Below are 25,943 nucleotides of genomic sequence, written 5' to 3'. Positions count from 1 at the left end.
AAAGCTAAATTTCAAGGTGTGTGCCAGTTCCATGTATTCTTTACTGACTGTCAGGAATTTAAATAGTAGGTTCTTAACAACCACCAGACACCTACTCTGAAGAAGGCTAACATGAGGCAGCCACTGTGGGAGTCTACTTACTTTTTCTTGTTGTACTTGGAAAAAAATAAATCTGTTGGTTTAGTTTTTCCCATACTCTTTATCAAAAACAAGAGCCAAAATGAAAATGCAACCACGTACTTCCATACACAAGTATGACTGGGACACACGCATATACAGACACTGAAATTTACCGGCTGTTCCAGACAAACTTAATTTATGCTTACAGTGAGTGCATCTCCTTTAGCATGATCGACAGCAACAAGGAAGTCTCATCAAGTATTCAAGTATCACACCATGAACTCCAGATAATGGTAAAATAAAAACATACCACGTAGCTAAGTATTGCCAACTTCAACTTTAATAATGGAACCATCAATTGCCATTTCAGTAATAAATTTTAGGGGAATAAAAACTTCCCTATAAAAATAAAACTAAGCTTGTCAAAATTATAAATAATGTTTGCTTACTTTTAAAGACATACATTTTAATGTTTCCCTGCAATCCCCCCTTCCCCCCCACCCCCCCAATACATCCCTCCTTTCCCCCATCATCTAATCATTCTGGTACCATCATAGAATGAAATGAAAACAGTTCTGCAACAACAGTTTTGACAGTTTAATTTGATGCTAAAACTAAAAAGAGAAAAACTGGCCAGGCATGACCATTTCTTTTAAATTAAAGCTGCTGTAATTGCCAGTGTGTAAAAAAAAATAATAATAATTAACCCCACACACGACATCTTACAATAATTAACCGTGGACTAAGACAAAATTAAAACATAGTAAGTTTGTTTTGGTTCCTGCCTCTCTTCCCCCAATTTGAAACTTGTAGTGCATACAACACTGATTGAGGTTTTTGGCTAAAGTAAATGCAGATGTGCCTACTTAAAAGACTGATAGTTTAGTTCAAGTAAAAACAAAATTCACATATTTTTATACTCCACTTTTAGACTCAAACAGTGTTTAAATCTAAGCAACAAATGGTTCAACATTAACAGCGATTATGTAATGATTACATAGCTATGGGCAGGCATATAAATAAGTAGATGTTAACAGAATACCCATCAACATGCTGCATTCACAGAAAAATAAAATTAAAAAAAAAAAATGTAACAAAACATAAAAGCATTCCCTGAACCATTATAAAGTGTCTCACTTGAGGATAATGTTACTAACTCACACATGCACTACAATGTTACATGTGAAATTAAAAAACAAACAAGATATGCCTTATATATACTTTATAGTTAGTCCTACTTTTAATTTCTCTTAACACTTTAAAACATTATGATTGTCTCATTAAGCTTGCATTTTTTTTTCCAATTTTTTTTTTTTTTTTAACCAAAAAAATCAACCTGTGAAAAGTTTTAAAAAACCTAAGGAAAGGAAACAAAGGCACAATTACATCAAATTAAGGTGGTGAACAGAAGCTTGGAGTTTCACATAGTATCCATTAGATGTCACCAAAGTTTTAACAATTCCTTGGGAATTTAAAATGAACATCCTAAGAGTGGAGGAAAAAAAAAAAAAAAAACACCACCAACTTCTCCTGCTCTTAAATCTTTAGCACTTCCCTCCCACCCCAACCCCCAATATATAACTCATTTCCTCTCGGCTTGGTAATGACTAAAGTATTGGTTACTCAAACCTGCCTCATGCTTCTATTGCACACCCACTTCTTTGGTTTCTTTCAAACGTGCTTTTTAGATAAATAACTCTGAAAGAAAAACAATTTTATTTACATTAAAATGTTTTCTTGCTACATTTTCCCTACTTTCAAATCAAGTAAATCAGCAGTCTACAGAATTTGGTAATCAGTTGTTCAATTAAGAATTTTAAAAACATAAGAAAAAAACTTTCTGAATTACTTAAAGCAGGAGTTACCATGCTCAGTCACCAACACTGATGATAAATTTTAATTTTCTGTTATGCTGGAAACATGAATAAGTTCTACTTTCTTTGCCCGACTGAGCCTTTAACAAACAAGGAAGCAGAGGAAGCTATTTTTGTCTTTCAGATATATGACAATTTAAAAGTATCCAGCCTAAAAAAGGATTGCTGAGCCAGAGGAAAGATCCGACTTACAGTAAGACCAAATGTATCTGCAGTTATAGCTTGGATCTGAACACTCACTAGCTGGGCATTTCTCACAGGGTTAGCTGAGACATTGTCCGCATTTCAGAATTCAAGTAAGCTGCCACTTGTTAGCTTTGCTGCACTTTTCAACCCCCCATTATAGGTTTCTGGAACCAGCTTCTCCAATGGTGACCTGTTATGTGCAGCTCCATTTCTATTCTTATTCAGCTTTCGCCTCTCATTCCTTCCCAGTATTTCTATTATCTTTATTTCTTTTCCAGTGTGGATTTATGCAATTAAAAAACCCTAAAACTTATTCACAATATTATAACATCCTAAAACTTTATTCTTGTAGAATTAGTATTTTAACTTTCCTCTGTATAAATACTATTTCTATTTAAAACCAGTCCTCCTCCATCAGCTACTACACTTTTCCTTCCTCAACTCTTACCCTCTTTTCAACATTCTCTTTACCTTCTCCAGGAAGACTGATTTAAAGCCTTCCACAAATTCACAGAACAAAAGATCTCATATGCCCTCCATCTCTAACAGTTTCCTCACAAATTATACAGTAACTATTTGAAAACAGAAAGGTAGTGCAAATCAATTTCATCTCAAAGATAGTGCTCCAACTAATTCTTTTCCAGACAGTTTCATTCATTTTTTTTGTTTTTTACCAATTAATTTGCACCTCCTTACTTGAAAAGCTACCATTAAAGCAAAGAAGAAAAAAATAATCTTATTTCATAGCATCCTAGAAAATTGATTACAGTTTCACAGCTTGCACCAAGATAACTTGGAAAACTCTCTAGGCACACAGAGGGTTGCAAACTGATGTACAAACATGCAGAATCCCTTACACTTGTGGGTGCAAGATCTTAAGTGACCTGGCTTATGGAACTAAGTCTATAGCAAAGTTCAGGTACCCTGGCATCACAAAACAGTCTTCTGAATAAAGAAAACTACTCCTTGCTGCTCTTTTGTACATTGGGTTTGGCATGCTATACTGACATTTGGTAGCGTGCGTTTTTCCTGAGTGTTCTTTGGCCCCCTTTTAACCAGGTTTCCACACCCCACCAAGGGCTTCTTCAAGTTTGTCTCTGTAAGCTGCATAACGCTTCTTTAAGATTTGAAGTTGCTCGTTTTCCTCTTTGTCCAGTATACGCAAGAAGTTTTGCAGTTCAGGAAGACTAAAAGCTTCCCACTGTAAGGAGAGAAGAGGAAAGAACGGATGAGATGAACAGGAAATACACAAACCATTTATATATACAGCATTTTTAAACAAAACCTCAGACTCTCAAAACCATTTCAACACTGAAACAGCATCAGGCACCCTTCTTGCAAGTCCTACGAATCTGAAAACACTTTACTCTTTTAAACTTTTTCTTTGTTCTGCAAGTAACAGGAGGTCAAGCTAACTGCAGACTAAATGTTTACAAAAAGCACAAAATAAGTAGCACAAGAAAAAAAATGCTTCCAAAAAATGGATCAACATGCCAGCACAGATCAAAGAGGAGCTTTAACTTCACTTGTGAAGTTAAACAAACAAACAAAAGCATGAGTGTAACATACCATAACTTCTCCAGTTTCATGCTCACGTAGAACAAAACTAAGCATTTCCGTTCTGGGGCCTGCCACCAAACGCAGGTAGAGGGGATGTTCTCGGTCTGACAGCTTGCATGTATAAACTGCAAGAGAAGAAAAGACAGAAATTAATCATTTTTAGAAATAATGAAGTGTTTTGAATGGTTAATGCTAGCCAATGTTAGAAATTTTCAGAGATATGCATACGTAGCCATAAATTTCCACATTCTACATACTAGTTTTGAACAGATGAGTTTCAGAGAGGGTAACTGTGCAAGACTACATTCGAATATGAATGAAGTGGCTTCCAGTCAACACAGTATCTGAGTACTTGTGGGGGTTGGGGGAAGGAAAAGAAAAATCCAACACAGCTCTGTTGCTATAAATAAGTATTGAAAACATCACAGCTGTGGTGTCACCATTCTGAAACTTTTTTTTCTGACAGCCAGAAACATCTGAGCTCCTGCAACACTGTCAGTGTACACAGAAGAAGGCAGATTCCTAAGTGCACAAACACAATGCTGGCAAAACACATTTTTCACGGAAGATACCTTTTGCATATTCTGGTATTTCCAAGCACAATAAACACCAAACTTTAACAGTAGTCATGCAGAGACAGAGCCACGTGAACCAAGAAGCACATATGAAAACAACACACAGCCCATGATGGTCATCACCCCAACAGCTGTCTGCCAACGCAGGGACTGCAGGTATTGCTGACATCATGGTTTCTCTTCAAAAAAAAAAAAACCTGTCCCATAATTTAATCTCACAAATCTGCAGTGTTTCAGCCTAACTGAAATTTAGGGCCTGATAAGGGGCATCTTAAATGAAATACAACAGACTGAACAGCGGAGCGGACTTGTGCAGATGGTTCAGTGGGTTCTCCTGTCTTTTGCGAGCTATCCTCAAATCACTTATAGTCTTATGCACGCTGCTTTTCACACGAAAAGAAGATAAAAGAGAGCAAGGCTGTCACGTCCCTGTATCTTTCTTCTACCCTGCCCATTTCAAGTATTCCTATAACGCAGCTGCCCCCCAAAACCACTTTGCCACCGAAATGCCGCAAGTCTAATTTCTACCTTGGTCTTCCTTGTGACAGCGTTTGTAAAGTGCAAATTTCGCGGGGTTGTCGGTCACGAAAAACTTTTTGAGCAAGGCCTCAATAACTTCACGAACAGTATTGGTGCTGCTGATGTGAAGCGTATTCACACAGTCGTTCGGCAAGTAAAAAGCAGTTTCGTTATTGCTGTGAGCACACCTTCCCTGGCTGGGGGAAGACTGCACAGTGATCGGTCTGCATAGTTCCATCTGAACTTTGATGAAGCCAGTGTAAATCCCATTTGAGTTCTGCAACAGGAAGAAAGCATCGTGAAGTTAAAATTAGTAATGACCAACTGTGACATACTACGGGAGAAGGCAGACAGAAGTGGTTACAGAGAACAGAATTTAAATGCCATTGTAATATGTGACATCTCCTAGGAAAGACGTTGTTTCAGCATTTCAGATATTTATTCTTTCTGCTATTTCTGCTGAATAACAATACCAGCCTTAATAATAACAGCCAAATTCTAAGGCTATTAGGATCTCACCAAGCAAAAGGTACTATGAACTAGTGGTAAGTTTTCACGTTAGGAAAGAACTATGAAGTGAAAAAAGACCAGTGACACGCGTCTATAACTATGCCTCTATAACTAACTACACATTTTATGCACAAATGCAGAAATTACTCCCCACATTTCAGCTGCAAATTAGCCTACAGTATTTAGATACTCAAATCCTCTTTCAATTCAAAAATAATTAGAATAAACATTATTCTAATCAACATTTCAAATTATTTATTGATTGGTTCTGTAAGAAAATATCGAAATTGATCAACCATTACTGAGCTAGAGAACTTCAAGCAACCTGGTTTTAGGCATAAGTCATGACCCACATGGAAATACATAAAAGCCTTTTAGTAGATACTCATGCCTATATGGTTTAGGATATAGCACAATTTCTAAGCCTGCATGTACTGTACACCCAGAGGAATGCATAAGGTATCAGAAAAATCTAGACAACGAATGACAGCTTGCTAGGCAGGTAGACGTGAATATTATTAGTATGGTCTGGAGTAGGTCAGACTGAGTCTCAGACCTGGTCCAAAGTCCTTGGAAATTAAAAACCTATATGGGTTTTATTGTCTGCATTATGTTTATGGAGGGGATTGTGGGAGGAAGTCTCCAAATGCTGAAAACCAGTACAACTGCTCTGAATATTATGTCTCCTATAATAAATATGGCATGTTTTACCTTTTCTCACTGCTGAAGCATCTTTATCAAAGAGATAGTTGACAAACATTTATGAACCCAAACAGGATGAATATCTTCACATTTACCAGCTGAAGGGTTTTCATCTGATAAATTGACATCTTAGTGTTGAATTAGAATTTATCTTTTAAACATTTTAAATGACATCTGTATTTGTTTCAATCCATATAAAAAAGCTACGTGGATAAAAATATTCCAGATGTAAGATTTAATTTCCAGATCTAAGAGAAAGCCTACTACAAAGTCGTTAAACCAGAGACAGTTTCATATGTGAGATGCTAAGAATAAAATGATTCATAATTCACTACAAAGTTACCACACAGTTGCTCCTAACATAAGTTACAGTAATCATATGCAAAACTCACCAAGGTCATCTTTAATTTATCAGTGACAGATGAATTATAGCTTTGTATTTTCTCTTTAACTTCTTCTTTACTGAGATAAACATGAGGTTCTCTCTCCTTCTGAACATCCTGCAACAACAAGAGAAAGAGCGGTTTTAGAAAACAAAGCGAAGAGCAATCTTTTTATGACTTTGGATATGAGCGTTCTCAGTCCAAGTAATAATTACTTCACAGAAGCTCAATGGATATTAATTATCTGTACAGCAAAAGAAAGTATTAACAAGTTAGGCAAATTGAGTAGCGCACTTGAACTGAATAGAGACAGTCAAATCAACACACCCAAAGACACTTGGGTCATTTTTTTGCCAACTGTTTCCATTCAAATATTTATCAGCAGTATGTAAAACAGCTCAGCTCGCTTTATGGCCCGATTCGCTCATGTCAATGCTATGCAATATTGTTAAGAAAACAGTTGCAATTTTTCACCAGATATTACTTAGGGCACAGATGGGTATTTCTAAGCAAACAGAAGAATACATATAAAAATAGCAGCACGTACCGACAAGTAACACCAGCAATCCCCAAGTGTGCCAACAATGCAGGAGCATCCCCGCATTCCAGCCTGACAGACCGCACGCTACGCACTGGGCCGCTGACTACTACGTGAGCCATCGTGAGTAACTCTCTAGCTGTATCACGTTACACCAAATTCATGGTTTTTCCATGGGGAAGGCCCCGCTCGATTTTTGACTGCTGCTTTTATGAGCTTGCTACGGATTTTAATGCAGCAGTAAAACCAGTCCCTGGAGCTGGATTTTATCCAAACAAACATTTGTTCCCAATCCACGTCGCTGCAGCAAACCAGCGTTATAAATACACTCCGATTTCCACCATGAGCACCAAGGCCATATATAGTATGGAAGAGGTTCAGCTCCCAGCTTTAATGACTTAAGACATCGCTCGGACAGGGGGAAGCAGCGGCTCGAAGCTTTCAGGGCACAGCCGAACACAGCGACACGCGTTCACTGCACGAACGAGGGGCCAAGCGGCAGCGACGCGGTCTGTCCTCACGAGCGCATCCTCCCGGAGCTTACCCTAGGAGAGGAGGTCCCTGCCTGCCGTGCCCAGCCCCGTACGTCTTTAGGACAACTCGCACGGGAGCTACCCCAGCGATGACCACAGCTGGCGGGGAGCTGAAGGCTGCCGTTTCCCAGAAAGACTGTGCAAGACATCTTTCCGTCTCCTAATTTAAAAGCGGCTGGTTTTAGCTCCTTTGGGCTTAGGGTTGCTTTTCCTATATGGTATTTTACTAAATGACATGCTGGAGCTGACTTTTTTTCCCATAGCTATAAAAAAGAAAGGCGTGGCCTGAGTGCAGAACTGGGAGCCAGAAACCTTGAATTCTGATCTGGACTCAAATGCTGATTTCCTGCGTAACACAGAGAACACACCTTTATTTCACAGATCAGGAAACTGAGGCAAAAAGGAACACAGCCAGACAGCTCTCCTATTCAGTCCTCAAGCACAACTCTTACTAAGCATGTGCAGCATCTTGCACAGTCGCCAAACCCCACCTAATCTATTACAAAACAGCAAATTACTAAATGGCTTCAGAATCCAAGTCTTCAGTCTCAGTAGAGAAATTAATCTCTCTTACCCTTCTATTTGTCATCTTTCCCCTTCCCCCAAACTGCCATAATTATTACAAATACAACTTCATCTCAACTTCTCTCTTCATCTCCTCAGGGGCTCTTACAGCTTTGTGGTGCTCAATTTGGGAGCAAATGAGTAGATAAAAACCAAAACTGTAAGTGTGGTTTTTGTTGTCGGTTTTTTTCCTCTGACATCAAAGTAGATATCTTTGTTTTTTTTAATGCTCAAGATGAGTACCAAAAGCAATGACCCATAGTCAGAGTCTGGACGTATAGGTGTTCTGAATGCCGTCTTCAAACACTGTTGTGAGAATGGGCCAGCACTGGCCATACAAACTTGACAGAGCATTTACCATCTATCTGACTGCTTTCACGAACCCAAAGATTAACTCAGAAAGTTCCTGGCCTCTGCAGCCAAAGACGAGCCCCTAACCATAGATACTTGCCAAGACTCATTTTTCTGACAGACGAGCATGTTGTGGAGTTCACACCAATCTGCTCATACTTTCAATATTGAGTTTCCAATAATGGACACCTCAGCTTTAATATTTGTCATTATTTCACTGGTGATTGTTCAAGCAGGTACCTCTCTCCTCTACCCTGTCGGAGCTGTCATCGTGATTACCACAGTCATCCACAGCAGCACCATCACGAGAAAACACTAACCAGGAAACAGACCTTTCCTTTGCTTAAACCTCAACCTTTGTTTCAGTAACATCATCACATTAATTTCTGGGCACCTTAAGAGGCTGAATCTGGCAGCAAGGTCTTGTAACTGGAGATGACAGAAAGAAGGTGTTGCCTTTAATGGCAACAGGAGAAGTTCCCAGGGCTCACAGCAAGTAAACAACCTGTCTACGTTGCAAAAGTAAAAGAGGGATGAAGGAAAAAAAAAAAATAAAAACAAACAGATGGGAACACAGGGAGAGAAAGAGGTGACCATCTTCCCAGGGGTGGCTCCCTACAGGGCTGCGCAGAGCCTGGCGACACTGGGGGATGCATCATTCCCTCACGGAGCTGCATACCATTCCCTGCTTGAACGTGCCACTGCAACTCCTGGCTCCTTGCATTGGGGCCACGCGATTTTGGCAAAGTTTAATTCAGCAGACAGAAAACATAGAGCCCTGTTTACGCAAAAGCTGAGAGAACTTCACTCTGTAGTACACTGGCAACAAACTTCGCTATAACTCATTTTCTGAGCCACCAGAGTCTGTGCCTCAACTAGTCTTAACAGCATGTATGTTATGCAAAACTATGGACTGAATACAAAAAAAGACTACTGAGGATTTAAACCTTAAAGAATAGACTTGAATCCTTTCAAGAAAAATCATTACACATAAGAGACAGAGACCCTGTTTACTTTAGTAATCATTTTCACCCCGATCCGCCATCCTTGATCAAGGCCAGAGAGTGCGAGCAGTGAGGACATCAGTCACAGAAAAGGAAACACGCCTTTAATTGCAACGGGAAACCTAAGCCCGAGGTCTTCATGAATGAGCCTTGAGATAGTCTCCCACTCCCAAACAAAAGCTCTGGTGCTCTGGCTGTGCATGCAGGGGGGAATGTGCTTCAACCAAGCAAAGAGACCTCCTCGCCTGCCAGACGCACGAAGAATCACTCCGCTGTCACACGGACTGAGTAAGCCCCACATGGCTGCCGTCAGGAGAAAGCCCGCAGAAGCATACCTCACCGAGCCCATCACGGACACAAAGCCTTGGACCGCTATGATTCGCTGGGTCAGCTGTGCACAGTGCTTATCATTCAATACCACACACAGACCTGAGGCACCCGTGTATTTTAATTTTTCCTAATTACACTTAACCAACACGCAAGTAAAGCTTCTTGGTGAGATGGTATGCAGTTTTTCCCAGAGCTGAATCGCTCTCAGTGGCTCTGTGACACTTAGCTGTTGCCACACAGCTGTCTAGCCATGTCTTGAGTTAAAACAAACAAATCCTTGACCAGTATGCCTATAGGTGGGTGGGGAAGGACTTGGCAAACTCAAGGACTCTCTTATTTCCTCACTTACGTGTCACATCGTAACAAGACGCACCACAGGGAAACCTCCTCTGATATCTCTGCATAGGTTCAGCAGATCAAATTCCACCTCGCTATCGCAGCAGATAAACCTGCCACCTGCAGAAGACCTTGAGGCACCCAACAACAGCAGAGCAGCAGCAGTAATAAACACATCTCCACCAGGCTTCGCAATACGCTCACGTCACGCTGTTCCGAAATGGCCGCCGAGTGGCTCAAGTCACACCCGCTCTGCGTGGGACTGCTGCGAAAGCAATTCCTCCGACCTCAAGCATTTCAAACGAAGCTCAAGGGAAAGAAGGCATTTCAGAGGTGAGATTTAGATGTTACAGCTAAGTACTTACGGCCTCGTCTTGTGATGGGTTCTGCCTGGCCTGACGAGAGCCGAAACCAGTCCGTGTCGCCTGGCGGCTCACCCAGCCCAGGACACAGCCGCCATTTCCTCCACAGCCCCGTGCCCCGCAGGCACGCTCTGCCAGCCCCGATATGGCTCCCGGAGCATCCCAGCCCCCTGTGAAACACCCAGCCCGCACACCTAGCAAAATCTGAACGTTGGGAACTGCAAAACTGCCTTTCTGCAAAAGTTAGGCCTGGCGATGAGTTTCCTAGCCACAGATCCGTGTGCGTATCAATCACTGCGGAAGCGCAATCAGCAGAGCAGTTCATGTGTGAAAAAAAAAAAAAAAGGATTTTCCATACAAACCAATGCACAAACATTTCCGTGTCATTCTGGTCAAAATCAAAAACCAAACCTGAGGTAGGTGCAGCTCCTCCATCACTTAGCCAGATGATATTCTCAGCAATGGCTGCCATGTCGTCAGCGCTTCCTCCTCCCAGCCCAATTAAGTGTGTTTTCCTCATCAGAGCTCCTGGTCTCCTTCCATTCCCTGCTTGTCATGCTACCAGGTATTTCCTCAGCCCAGCACAGATGTGAAAGATAAAAATCTGATCTCAAGAAGACAGCTGAATACATCAGAATCCGTACGGATTGCGTCTTTGGGTCCAAAACACTACTTCCAGTACAGGCTGTTAACTTCCTGGGAAAATCACGCTGTACGTCCCAGTGCTTACAGCGCACACCACCGATGGCCACTCGTATTAAAACCATTTCTCAGGTCACCAAAGCAGCAGTTCATTCGCGAATGAAATTCCTAAGCAACAGCTGCCAGCAAGAAGGAAATGAGGCAAGTGCTCTTGTTTTCCCAAGGGAAGTAGCTGGTCTTTCATTAAAACTCATGAGGCAATGCCTCTTCACAGTTGAGCTTCCTCTCCACAAAAATGGCAGAAAATGTTTTTTTTTCTTTATCCCCTCCACACCCCCCCACATCTCATTTATTGCATGACAGAAGTTTGGAGAAGAATCACTCTCTTTCTTACACTTATGCCCAGCACAAAGCCTACAGAGACCAGTTCATCACGAATCCTCAAGGAGCACAACTAAAAGTGCACAGACTACAATTAAAATGAACTGCAAGTCAAGTCGTGGTCCCAGGAAAGAATCACACCACATCTGGGACTTTCATAAAGTCCAAGTCCCACGGTTACTGCCAAAGCCTAGAGAAAGCTCTAACTTCAACAACTAGCAAGCTGCTATGGAATTAGGCTACGATACAGTTCTACAAACAAAAAAATACCCCAAGCCCTGAAGCCTTTTTCCTCACGATCCTTGACTTGAGACAGATGCACAGCTTCCCCAAACTGCTGCTATGGACTTCTATTTATAGGGTGATACAAGAAGCTGCCTCTCCTCTATCTAACCTATTTCCACAAAATTTCTAGGAATTTAGTACCTTTGAGGAATGGGAAATCAAGTTCCTCTTAACTTTTTGGCCTGATAGACAAAGGAAAATAGAATGAACAAAAGGTAAACCTATCCTGGGAACATTACAATAGTTTTGTAACAAATCTAAACAACTGAACACCTGCGGCAGCTCAAGCCAACTTTTAAGCAATAGCAGTCCCTATCCCCTGTCCTCACACATCATATTAATCCCACACATACAGCGAACCATGATTCAGTCAAATGAATGAAGATGCGCTGATCTTGCTGTAAATCATGGCTAGGAATCATTTCTGAGTTAAAGCAGTAAAGCTTTTTGTCAAATGAGAAATGCAGCCAAATCTACATTAAAAAGAAAAAGTATATTTACATCTCCTTTAGTAATAAAAAAATGAAGCTAATGCATAGTATTTACATCCTGTTTGCATTTAAGAAATGATTTAACTAACATACATCATACAACAGAAGCCTAGTAGAGAATACAGGGAAGAAAACACTGAAATTACTTTTATCTCAATAGCTTCTTTCACAAGAAAAAAATGCTCCTTTTCCTACAATCTGCCAGCACTTCCACAGAAAATAAACCTTGCAATTACATGGTTTAGAAACAAACATTGTGTTTTTTCCCCATCTCAACTCTCCTGAGAGCAAAGCAGGTTTGCCAGCAACAGCAATTTCTCCTTCTATCCACACTCAGAAGACGCACCCTTCATTAGAAAGCCTGAGAATCAAGGTGGATACTGGTCATCTCCATCCACAAATTGTCAGACACACCAACATCCAGAAAAGCATGGAGGAAACAGCCAAATTAAAACAAAATACCCCACCCCAAACTAAAAAAAAAAAAAAAAAAAAAAAAGGCAAACAGACAGAGCTCTAAGCTCAGCACCTTCTCACGCAGCTGCACCTTGAAACGTTTGTGTCCTCCTGAACAGGCTGACACTGTTCTCTGGGTCAGGGAATGGGGCATTTTCTGACAGGATGGATGATGTAGGCAGAATAACCTCTGTATCCTGTTCAGTACCTTTTTCTTTCCGCACACAGTGTGACCCAGTTCCCACCCTCCATTCAGTGGCACACCGGGCAGGGAAGCAGTCCAAAACACTTTTGTTTTTCGGCACAGGCTTTGCTGACTCAAGTCTTAAATAATTTATCCTAACAGAGCAAGTAAGAACAACCTGCACCATGTCTTCCTGAGGCAGCAACAGCAGAAATGCCCGCCTGGGTCAGGTGTAGGGTCCATTCAGCCTGGTATTCCGCCTGCAATGGCAGCAGAAATGAAGGCTATTTCGAGAGAGCACGTGAGCCTTTCCTGCAGCCTCTCTGCTGGCATCCACAACTGCTGCAGCAGGAATGCAGAGGGTACCTCCCTTCCGAGTGCTTTTAGTCTCCATTTATGGACCTGCTGCCTATGCAAGCTCACAAACCCTCTGTGAACCTGCCGATGCTGCCCGTCCCTGCACCTCCTGTGGCAACCACTTCCAGAAATTCACAACTGCAGTGTGAAGGACTGTCATCTGCTTTAAACCGATCTTCTGTTGAGAAAAAAGGAAACTTCTGTTATGAATACTGGGCATCCCTTAATCCTAATACTATAGGACATGGTGAACCCAAGTTTCACATCAGTTTATATATCATTTTTTGTGATTTTGTAAACTGAAATCATACACTTTTTTCCCTCTCTCCAAAATGCAGCGCCCCAGACTCCTTAGTCTTCTCTCCTGATACAGCTGCTCCAGTCTCTCGGTCATTTAAGCAGGGCAGCTAGCTCCAGCGTGCCTCTCCTGAGATGTGGTGAGCAGAGCTGCATGCAGGACTCACGACAGGTGCACCAAAGCACAGGTGATCTTTATTTAATAACCTGAACACTATAGATCTGCCAGAAATCCTTAACTAAGATACCTGTGATGCACCTTGGTGCCTCTGCCAGGGCACCTTCACCATGTTCAAAGAGAGCCACCAGCAACTACCACAGTTTTGGCATAATTTTACAGGGTACAGGCATTCCAGTCAATAAATGCTTGTTACTTTCTGACTACTTCCAGTTTTTCCCCCCAAGTACCAGCACACCATGTGGTTTGGCATGCTAATGAAAGGGCAAAGCGAAGCATTTTCTTTCCTGCCTGACCTCCCTGATGTAAACATTCATATGTTTATATGGTGAACGCTTTTAATCAGCGGAGAAAGAAAACACGAACTTTAACTAACTTCCTTTTATTCATTTTAACAAATTATTTTCCTTTAAACAGGGGCAATATAAACACGGTTAACGTTCAGGCATTGTGAAAGGAAGGACAGCAAAAGAAATCTATTTGTTGGTGACTTTAACATTACTGAAGTTTCATTTAAGTTTATCATGACCTCACCTCTGAAAACCCCTAGTTACAAAGCCTGCCATACCCTATATGGCTGTACTTTAACTACTGGCACGCAACCCAGTTTTTAAAAGGCGGTCATTTGTTTAGAGTGAAAACCAACCATATGAAGAATAGTCTTCAACAGCTGGCATTAGTCTATCCACAAAGACACAGCAGGTTTTATGCAGATTTGCACTCTTTTTCTCATATTATGACACATTTTAAAAGCAATACATTACATGAGTTAAGTAACATTTCACAGCTGCTTCAATTCTGCAAATTACATCTACTAAAATTAGATGCAGGAAACATCAAATAACCTCCTTCCTTCGGGTCTTCTCTACAGAAAACGTGCGAGTTGATTGCTGACTATTTAAGCAGATAAGGAGTTTAATGAAGTAAAATGGATTGCCAGCCTCTCTGAGACCTGTACAACAAAATCTAGCTTTCAGCAGGCAGTTAGGAAACAAGCTTATACAAGACACTGCGTAGAAGTCTAATTAGTGTATCTTGAAAAGAAGGTTAAGCATCGTCTGAAAGCTGAGCTATTCATCCAGCTAGCAATCAGACAATGAGGTAACATTAGGACCCTCGGTCACTGCCCCACAGCATCTACACGTGAACCTGAAAGGAAATCCAGCAGGACCCATCTAACAGGAGGCAGGAAGAGGCTGCTTGGAGCAACGCCCCCCCGGTTTTCAAATGCAGCTATCGACATTGTACATCAAAACTGGCACTGGAAAACAACCAGCGGCTCCTGGGGAAGTACTGTGGGGGAAGAGCCAGCCCGACGGAGATCTGCCATCTTCTCCCCATGCCCACTCTCCAGTCTGAGGCCCGCTGGGCCGTCAGCCTCCTCCGAGCAGGAGCTGGGTGCTGGGCCAGGCTTTTGAGCCATTTTACCTTCAGAGCAGCGATCCCCTCCCAGGTTTGGCTGGGTAGTTCACAGACTGGGTCATCAAAGCATTTTTTAAGCCATATGACAAAGCCTGCCTGTGTCAAGAAAGAGTCATGGCTTCCTACCTAGGCCCGGCTTCAGGGCTTGGGTTAGAAATGGAGAGTCTGCACATGGTCATGTTCCCAACAAGCCCATCATTTCTGTTTGGATTTCTCCTACTTGAAAGAAAAATAACACAAGCTCTTAAAAAGGGCGCAGTAGTCACTCTGACTGTGGAAGCATGATGCAATACATTGCCTCTTCTGATACAGCACAACCCTGACAGACAGCTTTCCCTGACCAAGGCCACTGCAATGAAAACAGTGCTGTTCAAACAGACCCGTGGTCTTCCCAAGCAAATGCTGACCATGAGGGTGAGTTCCTCACTGAGGAACGTACAGCTTCCTAAAAAAAATGAGGAAGCTACTGGGTCTCTCTTGGCTCATCTGCTGCTGACCTCGCATTGGAAGCTTTTCTGAACAGAAAAAGCCCTCCCCGACCACATGTGCTTCTTAAGAAACCCCACGAAACTGAGCAAGTACAACTGAAGTCCACATTCTGAAGGCCTCAAAATCCCACAATAATCTAGGGGGAAAAAAAGTTGCAAGCAATCACTGTTGTCTTTAACAGCATACATCCTCTAGGCCACTAAAAAGCTTAAGCATCTTCTTAGTATGTTGAATATGATTATGACAAGGCTTTCATATGCATTTACAGTCAACCTACGTAACCGGTGCTTTATACCCACACATCAGATGGTAAGAGACAAAAACTAACACCACGCCTGATAAAGTTTTCAGTGACTGCAGCTCTTTTTCTCTTTTTTTTTTTTTTTTAACAGAAAAAGAGAGATTTTCATGAAATAGCACACGGGAAATATCTTTACTCCAATACTAGCTTTCTCACTGTACCTTGTGTGATTAACTGTCTACACAACTTTCACAGAAATATTAAAAAGGAGTCTCTTCAAAGAAGCTACCAGTCTCTTCAAAGAGGCATCCAAACGAGGTATTTCACAAAAAGCAAACAAAAGGAGACACCCCTGCAGACTAGCTTGTATGAAGGATTTTTCTCCCTTTACACTCCAGAAAATTTAGATCCCCTGGTATACTTCATTAACAACTAATTGTGTAGTGACTGCACCCTTCTGTACAGCCTCATGTCTTATTAAAAATAGGATAGTAGCCCAAAGACATTTCTGAAGAAGCACAGCACAACCATTAGCTTCACCTACTGCTGCCAGGTATGATCTGGCAAAAATTCAATTCGGTATTACAAAAAAAAAAAAAAAAGAAAGGGGTGGAGGGTAAAGCGGGCAACCATCTCAACACCACCACCATGTACTGCTACGTTGCAACTTACATTAACCTTAATGATAGGATTTTACACCTTTCCTTGACATCTCCAGCCTAAAGATGTCAAATGCTGGGAGGAAGCAAAAATAAAAGCACCCAAACCCCTTTAGTCAATGATCTATCTATCTAAAGGCTGCAGCAAAAAGATTTTTTTGTTGTTCTTTTTCCCACCTGGGTTCGATTTGACTCAAGTTCCAGCTTGAACTCACTGAAGCTTCAGAGCTCAGGTTCAACTGCAGTTCCAGCAAGAAGGAAAAGAAAAGGAAGAAAGAAAGAAAGGGCTCGAGGCAGTCTTTCACACTGCTGCAGCTCCCTGGTTTAAGTTATTTTCATCTTGCAGATGATGAATGCAGTCACAGGGCTCCGCTGAGAAGTAGGTAAAGGCAGGAGGTATCTGGACCTCAGATGCACATCTCAACAGGCTACCCAACACTTCAGTTGTGAGCAGAGTGGGGCTGAAAAAAGGACAAGTTTCTTCACAACTCGTACGTTCTCTAAGGAGAAAGACAAAAAACACTAGTACCATTACAAAAATGGAAATCTGCCACAACCTTATCTGACTCAGCCCTTTTTGCAAAAATACACTTGCTGAATAGTAGCCGACTGCCTAGTTTCAGTATGAACTTGTTTCTCCACAATACACACGCATTTATTTCTCACAAATGAACCCAGATGCCTCAACTTTTAGAAATCCACTCTGGGACAATCTAAAACAAAAGAATTAGCATGGGAAAGTGTTTTTGTGTCTTGGTTCTTGTAGCAAGGTAACAAAAAGGTTACAGTTTGTGCAATCAACCACCACTCAGGTCTGCAGCGAAGAGAATCACAGGGCAAGAAGAAGTAAGGAGTAGGAGGTCACTATGAGTAGGCTTTCACAGGAGGTGTGAACAGAAGACCTTAAAACATGGTTAATGAGTATCCCACTGGAAAGCTGGATAAACAAAACTGTTCTTCTGAAGAAAGGTCAGGAGAACCGCACTAAGCCTGCCCTGGAGAAAAGGGCTTGCTGGCTTACAACCTGACTGCATGGCCCGACTCCAAACGCAAGTTATTTTGCCATGCTGGAGAATGGCCACCAGGAAACCAGAGAAGGGGAAAAAACTTACAGGCTTTGTTCTTAAGCAGCAAATGGGAGAATGTGTTGATTTTACAACAAAGTTCAGAAGTTGTTCTCTTTTTTCTTTCCAAACAGCTATTTCCCTGCTTTTATGGGCAGGATGTTACAGGCACAAGGAAACGCTGCTGTTACTCCACCTTTCCTTAGCCTCAACTTCTGTTTCAGGAAATGTAATTACGAAGCTCATGAAGACGTGAGATCTGTTAGCACTGATACCCATTTCAGGTGGAGGGAGAAGAGAGTCTACTATTTTTTTTTCCCATTAAAAAAACCATACTTGTTAAAGAGCACAGGGAGAGTCAGGACCCACCACAACCCCCAGCAAACACCCTCAGAAGGCAGGGCACACTGAAAAGCACAGGTCACCACCTCACAGGCAGGCACAGGATAAGCTGAGAACAGTAGAATCAAAGATCATTTAGATAAACAACAAATCCTACAAAGCAAAACCACAAACGGATTTTTATTAAAAGTCCCCGAAATATTGCCATTAACATTTCCTGTACTCTAACAGAAAATACTGTCCTAACCTAAAAATCTTTGTTAAGTAATCAAAGAATGCCTTTCTTAAAGGCATTACTTTATAAATACACGTGTACTTCAAAAACAAATAGTCAAGGGGAATCTCTTTAAAGCTGGAAAAAAAACGAGAATATATCTGTAACTCCTGACAAAGACAGAAGCGTTGGGCCTGTGAACAGACCAGTTGGTTCATACTGATTCTTCTACTGGGAACGTGTAACGCAGTCCCGGTAACAAGGCCCCTCCAACTGCAGGCTTGCCACGTGTGAGGGACCTCAGCCTTACATGTCCAAACCAAACCTGTAACAATTTTAAGAAATATATTTATTTTTTTTCTTCTGTTCCAAACTCGTTCAGTTTGGCCAGAAGACTGAAATTGATCAGGTTTCTACCAGCAGCTCCCTTGTGTAACCTGACTGCAGAAACTCTCCAAATTAGCAAAGGTTACAGGTTCACGTGAAAACTTTTCCGTAACGCCTAATCGCATGTGGGGAAAGGAACACATTGTCGTTTCCTACCCAGCGTCTTGGCCAGGCAATACCATATTATAAAAATATGGAGCAGGGAGCAGACCTGCCTGCTGGAGACAACAGAACAATACCAAGTATTCAGGTAGCATTGGCTGGTATTTTTTGGTTTTGTTTTAAAAAGGCACTCATTTAGCATCCAAACAATGATTTCCATCTCAGTGACCTGTATTATGAATGCTATAAGTTACAGTAATATAGTAAAAATTGTCACATTTACACATAAATTACAAGGCATGCTTGGGCCTAAGAAAGTTCTCTCAAGATGGCAGAACCCGTTCCTTGACTATTAGGACCATTCATTTGTAAGTGCTAATAAAATCAGTAGATTTTTCACGCAATCGTACTTTACTAAGATTATTTGTTAGTAATTAAGTATAGTCACTTACACAGGCTCCATAAACATCCCAAGGTGACACACACAGAAGCACATGTGTGCACACAGGAAAGACATGTTTGTGTTTTGTTGTTTTTTTCAAAAAATAACATGCCAACATCAAAGTGTGGAAACAGTGGGACTTTAAAGGGAGTTTATTACGTGCTTTTAATCAAATGTTTTTTATGAAGCGAAGTGGGAAGAAGCCAGCCGCAGCTGGCTGTAGTATTATAAAATCAGCATTTCAGAAAAAGAGCAGAGGTAATATAAACAAGCGAACTACAAAGGATGCAAGTGATCCTAAGAAAAGATAATGCTGTGGGGAGTACAACTTGCAATGCCACCACACCTCCCGGTTTTGCTTCAGTAAGCCACATTCTGTATGCAGTTTCTCAATGCAGTACGTCTTAGTAATTTACATTATTGGAAAAATAACAAGAGCCCCAAACATACTACAGGCTTCACCAGACTGGGAAATGCCACATTTCTAGTAAGCCATATGAAGCTTACTCCTATCCCAAGGAATGACGTTGATCAAACCCAGCACCATCCTGACACCGCTGGTGCTACGAGGAGACTCGTACTCCCAAGCAGCTTTACACAGCCGCATAATTATACTCGAAATGAAAGCACACCTGCTCCCAGCCACCCTCCCACGGACTCACGGTGTCATGGGTGGTAGCGGTGGTGCCCAGCAGGGCCTGCTCCAGGGCCACGGCCTCCCAGAGCACCCGGAGCCACGAAGGGTAAGTCTAGACAAGAGACGCTCACCTTTTCCAACAGAACCGAGCCAGCCACGGAGCTATGCTCCTTTCCTGCTCAGGACACCCCAGGTGTCCACTGACGGTGGCTCTTTGCTTTCCCTGCCCACGCAGGACACCCACACCCCATTTGATTTTAAAATGCTTTGAGGGGAATTCCTGTGCGTGTGAGCAGGCAGGCGTGCTGCTGGGGAAGGAGTCCCGCCGTCGTTTTTGTTCGCTCAGACTTTGCAATAACACAGGTAACAGACTGTTTTCCACCGCAGAAGTGGATTATTTTATTACGTGCTAGTAATACATAATATTGGTGATAGGTAAGCGGCCAGCTGCCGGCTCCAAGTGGTGATGTGCTCTGCAACCTCCTGGGTGGGGCAGAGGCTGTCCTCCCACAGGTGCTGCCGTACCAGCCCTCTTGGCCACGGACTGCGGTCATCAAATGCTTATCGGGATTCCTCCCAGCCAGTGCTCCTACCCTCCCTGCAACCTTTCTGCATGTTTCTGCTGGTTGAGAGTAATGTCAGCACAACTGGAGATTCCTGGGAATGTTTCGCAAATCAGCTGTACATCGCAGGCTGAGCAAACCCTTTCCGAAACGTTACACATAGCACAGAAACACTACCTCTGCAACCATCATCTCAGCATTCTTGCGCTTCGGTTTACATTAAGTGCCACGTATCTGCTTAAGAGGATGTTTTGAAATACCGAATTATCAGGAATGCTGGCAATAGGATTCTAGATTTTCGCATCAACTTTTCTAACACTGTGAGATCTTCCAGATCTGACTGCTTCAGTTCAGAAAAACTACTCCTGCAGAAGGGCTACGGCTGCCTTCCACCACAACAGCTGTTTGCAAAACGTGATGTCTGACCACGTCCAGCACCTCGCTGTTAGCTGTGTCTTGATCCAAGCAGTTTAAATCACCGCATGATCCTGGTAGCTCTGGAGCACAAAAAGCACTGAAAAAATCCTCTGTAGGAAGATTGAAAACTAGAAAGTAACATAAGAAAGAGGAGCTAAGAGAGCACAACCATCCTCATTTAGGTTTATAAACAGCACAACACAACTCTCCTCCCCCCACCCAGACAGACTTAGAAACTGCAGCTTGCTTATTAGAAACAAGAGCCATCAAAATGCTGCCAAGGGACACCTGGCCCCTTCAGAGGCCTCTGATTTACTTTCTCTGCAGCTGGATGATGGGGAAAGTCAGTGTTTTTCACTCCTGCACTCAAATCGGGAATGAAGACCATTTCAATTTTTGCCATGAACACACACGTAGGTTCAAGGAGAAGCGTTTAATCTAGCAGTCTTTAATTACGTGCTTGGAGAGTGAAGTGCTGAGCAAGAGCAGGCTATCACCTGTACCACGAATTTGAACATGACCACTAAGTGATGGGTTTAGGTACATTTCATTATAAATAGGGCTATGGAAAGCTACAAAAGATGCTTTCTGTGGACAAATGCAAATTTGACACTTGGGTGTGAGCTGTAACAGTGATTTGAGATTATTTAAAAATCACAAACCACTACCTCTATGAATGAAACCAAGTGCATAAATACACATTGACTAAAACTGTAGCAGACATTTTTCACTTGATTTTAACTTCGATCAGTGCTAAATGCCTGAGCCAAGGTTCACAATACTGCATATTAATACATTTTCTCCCTCTCAAAACTTCAGCCAAGACTGCTCAGCCACAGCGGAGGGAAAAGCTGCAGGAAAAGGCTATTTTGTCCGCAACATAAATTCAGTTTAGTGTCTCTGGAGCAGCTGTGACCAACAAGGGAGAGCTACGGAGTCCAGAAGGATGACAGGGAACCAGTGGGGAAAGGTAGCACAGGCACAAGAAGTCAGGACTGTATCCTGAAGGAGATGTGTACAGCAGTGGTTTGTAAGCGTTGCTTAATTCAAGGACCTCCTACTGTTTAAATAAATCAGTAAACGCACAGATCTTTCTGAGCAGCACTGCTATACTTGTTTTCATTAACAGCCAAACAAAACCTCAGAATAAGCTTATTCATTTACGGTACTGAGAAAAACAGTATTGTTTTTCTTCACGCTCCACATAATACTGTTTTCCTCACGCACTTGCAAACACAAGCATTTTAAGTATTTTGTGGCAATTCTTCATTAAGCAACTGTGACTGTGAGGTTGGGAATAAAGCCCGGTCTGCAAGGTCCCTTACTGCAGAAACTGGAAGCAGTCCAGCGAAGGAGGCAGGAACCTCTCGGATAAATACTGCTCAGCAGAAAGGGATCCCATCTCTGGCCAGAAATGGAGTTTTAAGCAGAAAAATACTCACGGATGATTGCTAATGGCAGGTTCTCTCCTTCTAGGGGAGCTGACTTGTGACCTAAGTCAGAAAGCACCAGATCAGAAGACATTTTCCCTATACAGAGGAGGGAACAAAACAAGGGGAGCGCACAGATCTGTATCAAAACACCCCAAATGTTTCCCTTTCATTCGAGCTGATGCAGTGGGCAGGAGGAGACACCTCTCACCCACGTGCCGTAATTCAGAAATGCCTTTTGCACTCAAGATGCCTGCAAGTCACGAAGTGGCACCCGGAGGCCTGGCAGGATACCCATCCCACAGCACCCAAAATGGCACAGGATACCTCTGCTTTAGGCAACTGAATCCAACCCCATACACGTTGACTTGGTGCCGAGCTGCATTTCTCCGAGCTCCTCTGCCAGCAGTGCTGCTGAGATGCACTCACACACCTGCCCGTAGGTGTTCCAGCTCAGAGCTGAATCCTACCCAGTGACGACAGCAAGAGGCAGGCAAAAGCACAGAAAGATGGGCTGCTTTTAGTGTGTAACACAGTTAACCTGTGGAATCCCATGCCACAGAACACTGGGGGTGCTACAAGTTTGCACAGACCTTGCTTTTGTGACTTCGCATGGCTACTCACACGTTCCCTATGCTTCACCTCCCAAGACGGAAAGGGAATTGTATCGCTGCATCAGGCACAGCGGGTCCTGAACCGCGGCTGGGCTAACCAGACAGATCTGCGGGGAGGAACAGCCAGGAATCACATACTTCAGCCCTAGCGCCAAATGGACATCCTAAAGCCAGAACCATGAGTGGCAGTGCATTTGCAGATGGGAAGAAACTGTTAATGTGTTATTATTGGAAGGCATGTTCACAAACATTTGTGAAATACCGTAATAATAAAAAAATCCACGTTGAAATGATTAATTCTTTTAAAGCAAGCTCTGAGTGCTTTGCAGGAAATTTATGGCCATATGCCACCTTTTCCACAATAAGGAGAAGGGGAAAGACTCATCAAGATCAGCACCACACACTCTGCGTCCTGGATGAGGGAAGGAGTCTGTGGGAGGGATGCTGGCAAGCAATAACGTAATTAAGAGCTGTAACCTAACTCAAACAGACAAGGAGGAGGAATAACTCTGGCTTTTCCAAGCCAGTGACAACTTGACTTAGTTATCCTGTGTTTTTAAAAATAAACAAACACATGCTTTAATGTGGTCATTTATACTAAGAATTATTTTATTACCTAGAATGTCCAATCCAGGGTAAGAGTGCCATGGAGCTAGGATTTGTCAAAAAAACTATGAAGACTATGATGAAACTGTACACTTAAGGCCACTGAGAACAGTTATACTTGACTGTACATGACTAAGCCCTGGCATATATATATATATATCTCATACCTCAACAAGAATTCCTCTAAACAACTATTTATTCTCACAAGATTTATGATAAACTAAAAGACGTGGGAGTTTGGGCTTGAATGAAAAAATAACCACAGGACCAGATGAAACACTGCAAACAGAGATCATGATTTCCCCCCCCCATCCCCTTTTAAAATAGACTGCAGCAGACCAAACTGTTTTAAACAATTCTTTCGAGAGCGCCTCTCTTGGGAGAAGAAGTTTATTTAGCTTTTCCTCACAAAATGTCTTGAAAACGTTTTCTTGCTTTACTATATACGTCTTAGTTATTACTCACACAGTTATTTCTGATGAAACATCTAGTAATTGCTTCCTTATCCTTGCTGATGCCTTCCTCTGTTTTTCAGCATGCCATCCTTCAACCAGCAGACACGATGGGAGATACCTCAAGTTTAGCTAGACTTGGCCACTCTCCCCTCTCCCGTTCAAGTTTCGCCAACAACTTTCAGGTACAAGTCTTGAATCTGAAGTCATTGTGTTTTATTGTTAAAAAGCCCCCCAGCTTGTTTCAAAGCTCTGTTAGAAGGGCCGCAGGGAAGGCAGCGGCACAAGTTTTCTCAGGCCCTGTCTGGGGAAAGTTGGGCAAATCCACCACGCTTATGGAAGACATTTTAGAGAGTAACAGTTCAGAGGTCTTAGTTTGAGACACACACAAAAAAAATGGCCAACGAGACCTTGACTGTCTCAAAGAAAGCCTGGCACTCCAAGTAATATGACAACCTTCACAGAAGCCAGATCTTGTTTCAACCCAAGAGGCAGATATGAAATTATTACAGCTGGCTCTCATTTTGACAGGTCAGGAGAGATCTGCAAATCCTACACGCTTATGGAACATGAGAATGAATCTATCTGGCCAGGGCAAAATGAAAAGCAAGAATTACCACTTCTATTCACAGCCTTCTAGGAGGACAAATTCATCTTTCCTAAAACCTGCCATTCAACTGCAGCAAGCATTAGCAGCCTTCTATAAAGAGCAAAAAATAATTAAAGGCATCGTTTCTGTCTGAACACACAGAACAGAACAAAGAGAAATGCAGGAGGTTAAGCCTATGACATATATGACCTTATCCAAGAAGGGAGACCAAATAAAGAGTGACCTCAAAGAAAAATTGGTTGAACTGCCATCCATCTTGCTGCACGGGATATTCAAAAACAAACAAACAAAAAACACCACCACTTAAAAGGATAATAAAGAAAAGCACGAGCAGATAAGGTGTCTGGTCAAGAGTTCAAGACCGCATTCAAGTTTCATGGGGTAATGAGATACTGCCCGGAACCCAACAGCACAGGATGCCCTTCCTGAGCAGATGAAAGATTACTGGCTGGAAACTAACGGGACAGCTTCTGTGCTCCTGGGCACTGGGAGGACCAGAACCTGGCTTGTGGGGCAATCCTCAGACAATTCTTCAAACATATAGCCTGCAGCTAAGCAGCGGAGTTAAACCCCTTGCAATACAGATCTTTTCCTCACTGAAAGGAACACTAATGAGAGAAGAGAATGCAGATCCTACAACATGCATTGCACAAGCTAAAAATACGCAGAGGCTCCGTAAAAACCCACTTGCACACTTGCCATTTACAACATTTCCCTAGCCTGGGTAATAGAACAGAGCAGTACTGGTAGAGGCAAAGCTCTACATCTGGCACCACAGAGCTGAAGTTCCTATGACCTTTCACTTGAAGCTGCAAACCAACCCAACAAAAAAAAGTTAAACTTCCTTTGTCATTTTCACATTTCTTCCAGAAGCTTGCATTGATGAGGAGGCTGGAGGGGAAAAAAAAAAAAAGTTGTTTGAAAGGCCTATTGGAATAAAATTCCACCTCAAAGAGTCCCACTGCCATCTGTTGCAATTTATAGCAGAGATGTATTTTAAACCATACAATCCCCCAAGGCATGCTACTACTCCTCTCACTGGCCTCTCTTGTACGATTCAGAGAATTCTGCCTTGAGCAGCACGAACACACAGCTACATCCCGGGGAATTAGATACAACGGAGGAAACGTGTCCTCCTGTATCTTGCAGAGCCAGTAAGAGTTTCTCAGCATTTTGCAAGTCCTGCCATTGCCCTGATTTTGCTATTTTCCCACAGAAAACCCTTGGGCTGAGGCATGCACGGGGAGATGATGGAACATTAACTTTTCCCGAACTGCAGCGAAGTAAAAAGGGGACCGTGCATGAGGATATCGCAGTCCCGGGCACCTGCCAGCCGGTCAGAAAGGCAGGGCATCCCGCTGGCACAAGGCGAGACGCAGCCACCACCCAAGTGACAGCACCTGTGGAATGACACAGAGTTTCAACGCATCTCCTCCTCCTGGAGCAGGAAGGAGTGGGGCGCTCTGACAGCCTCCTCCCACGGGAGAGGCTTCTCCTAACACATTTTGCTTTACCAGCAGGGCTGTGAAGGCCA

The 25,943-nt window shown here is 42.6% G+C and overlaps 1 protein-coding gene across 1 annotated transcript in view; it reads right to left on the bottom strand.

Moving 5' to 3' along the window:
• Window positions 1–288: 288 nt before the first annotated feature.
• RASSF3 (Ras association domain family member 3) overlaps window positions 289–25,943 on the bottom strand; it is a 49,627-nt gene continuing 23,972 nt past the window's right edge. Inside the window, exons 2-5 of the mRNA XM_083844353.1 lie at window positions 6,439–6,546; window positions 4,844–5,111; window positions 3,750–3,865; window positions 289–3,381 (exon numbers count right to left, since the gene is read on the bottom strand). Of these exons, the coding sequence (XP_083700479.1) occupies window positions 3,232–3,381; window positions 3,750–3,865; window positions 4,844–5,111; window positions 6,439–6,546 (642 nt within the window). The 3' untranslated portion in view covers window positions 289–3,231. The remainder of the gene's footprint in view (window positions 3,382–3,749; window positions 3,866–4,843; window positions 5,112–6,438; window positions 6,547–25,943) is intronic.

Source organism: Anser anser (genome assembly GCF_964211835.1).
Source record: "Anser anser genome assembly, chromosome: 1".
Taxonomy (NCBI): domain Eukaryota; kingdom Metazoa; phylum Chordata; class Aves; order Anseriformes; family Anatidae; genus Anser; species Anser anser.
The sequence above is the reverse complement of the archived record's forward strand: the minus strand, read 5'-3'. Positions and strand labels throughout refer to the sequence as shown.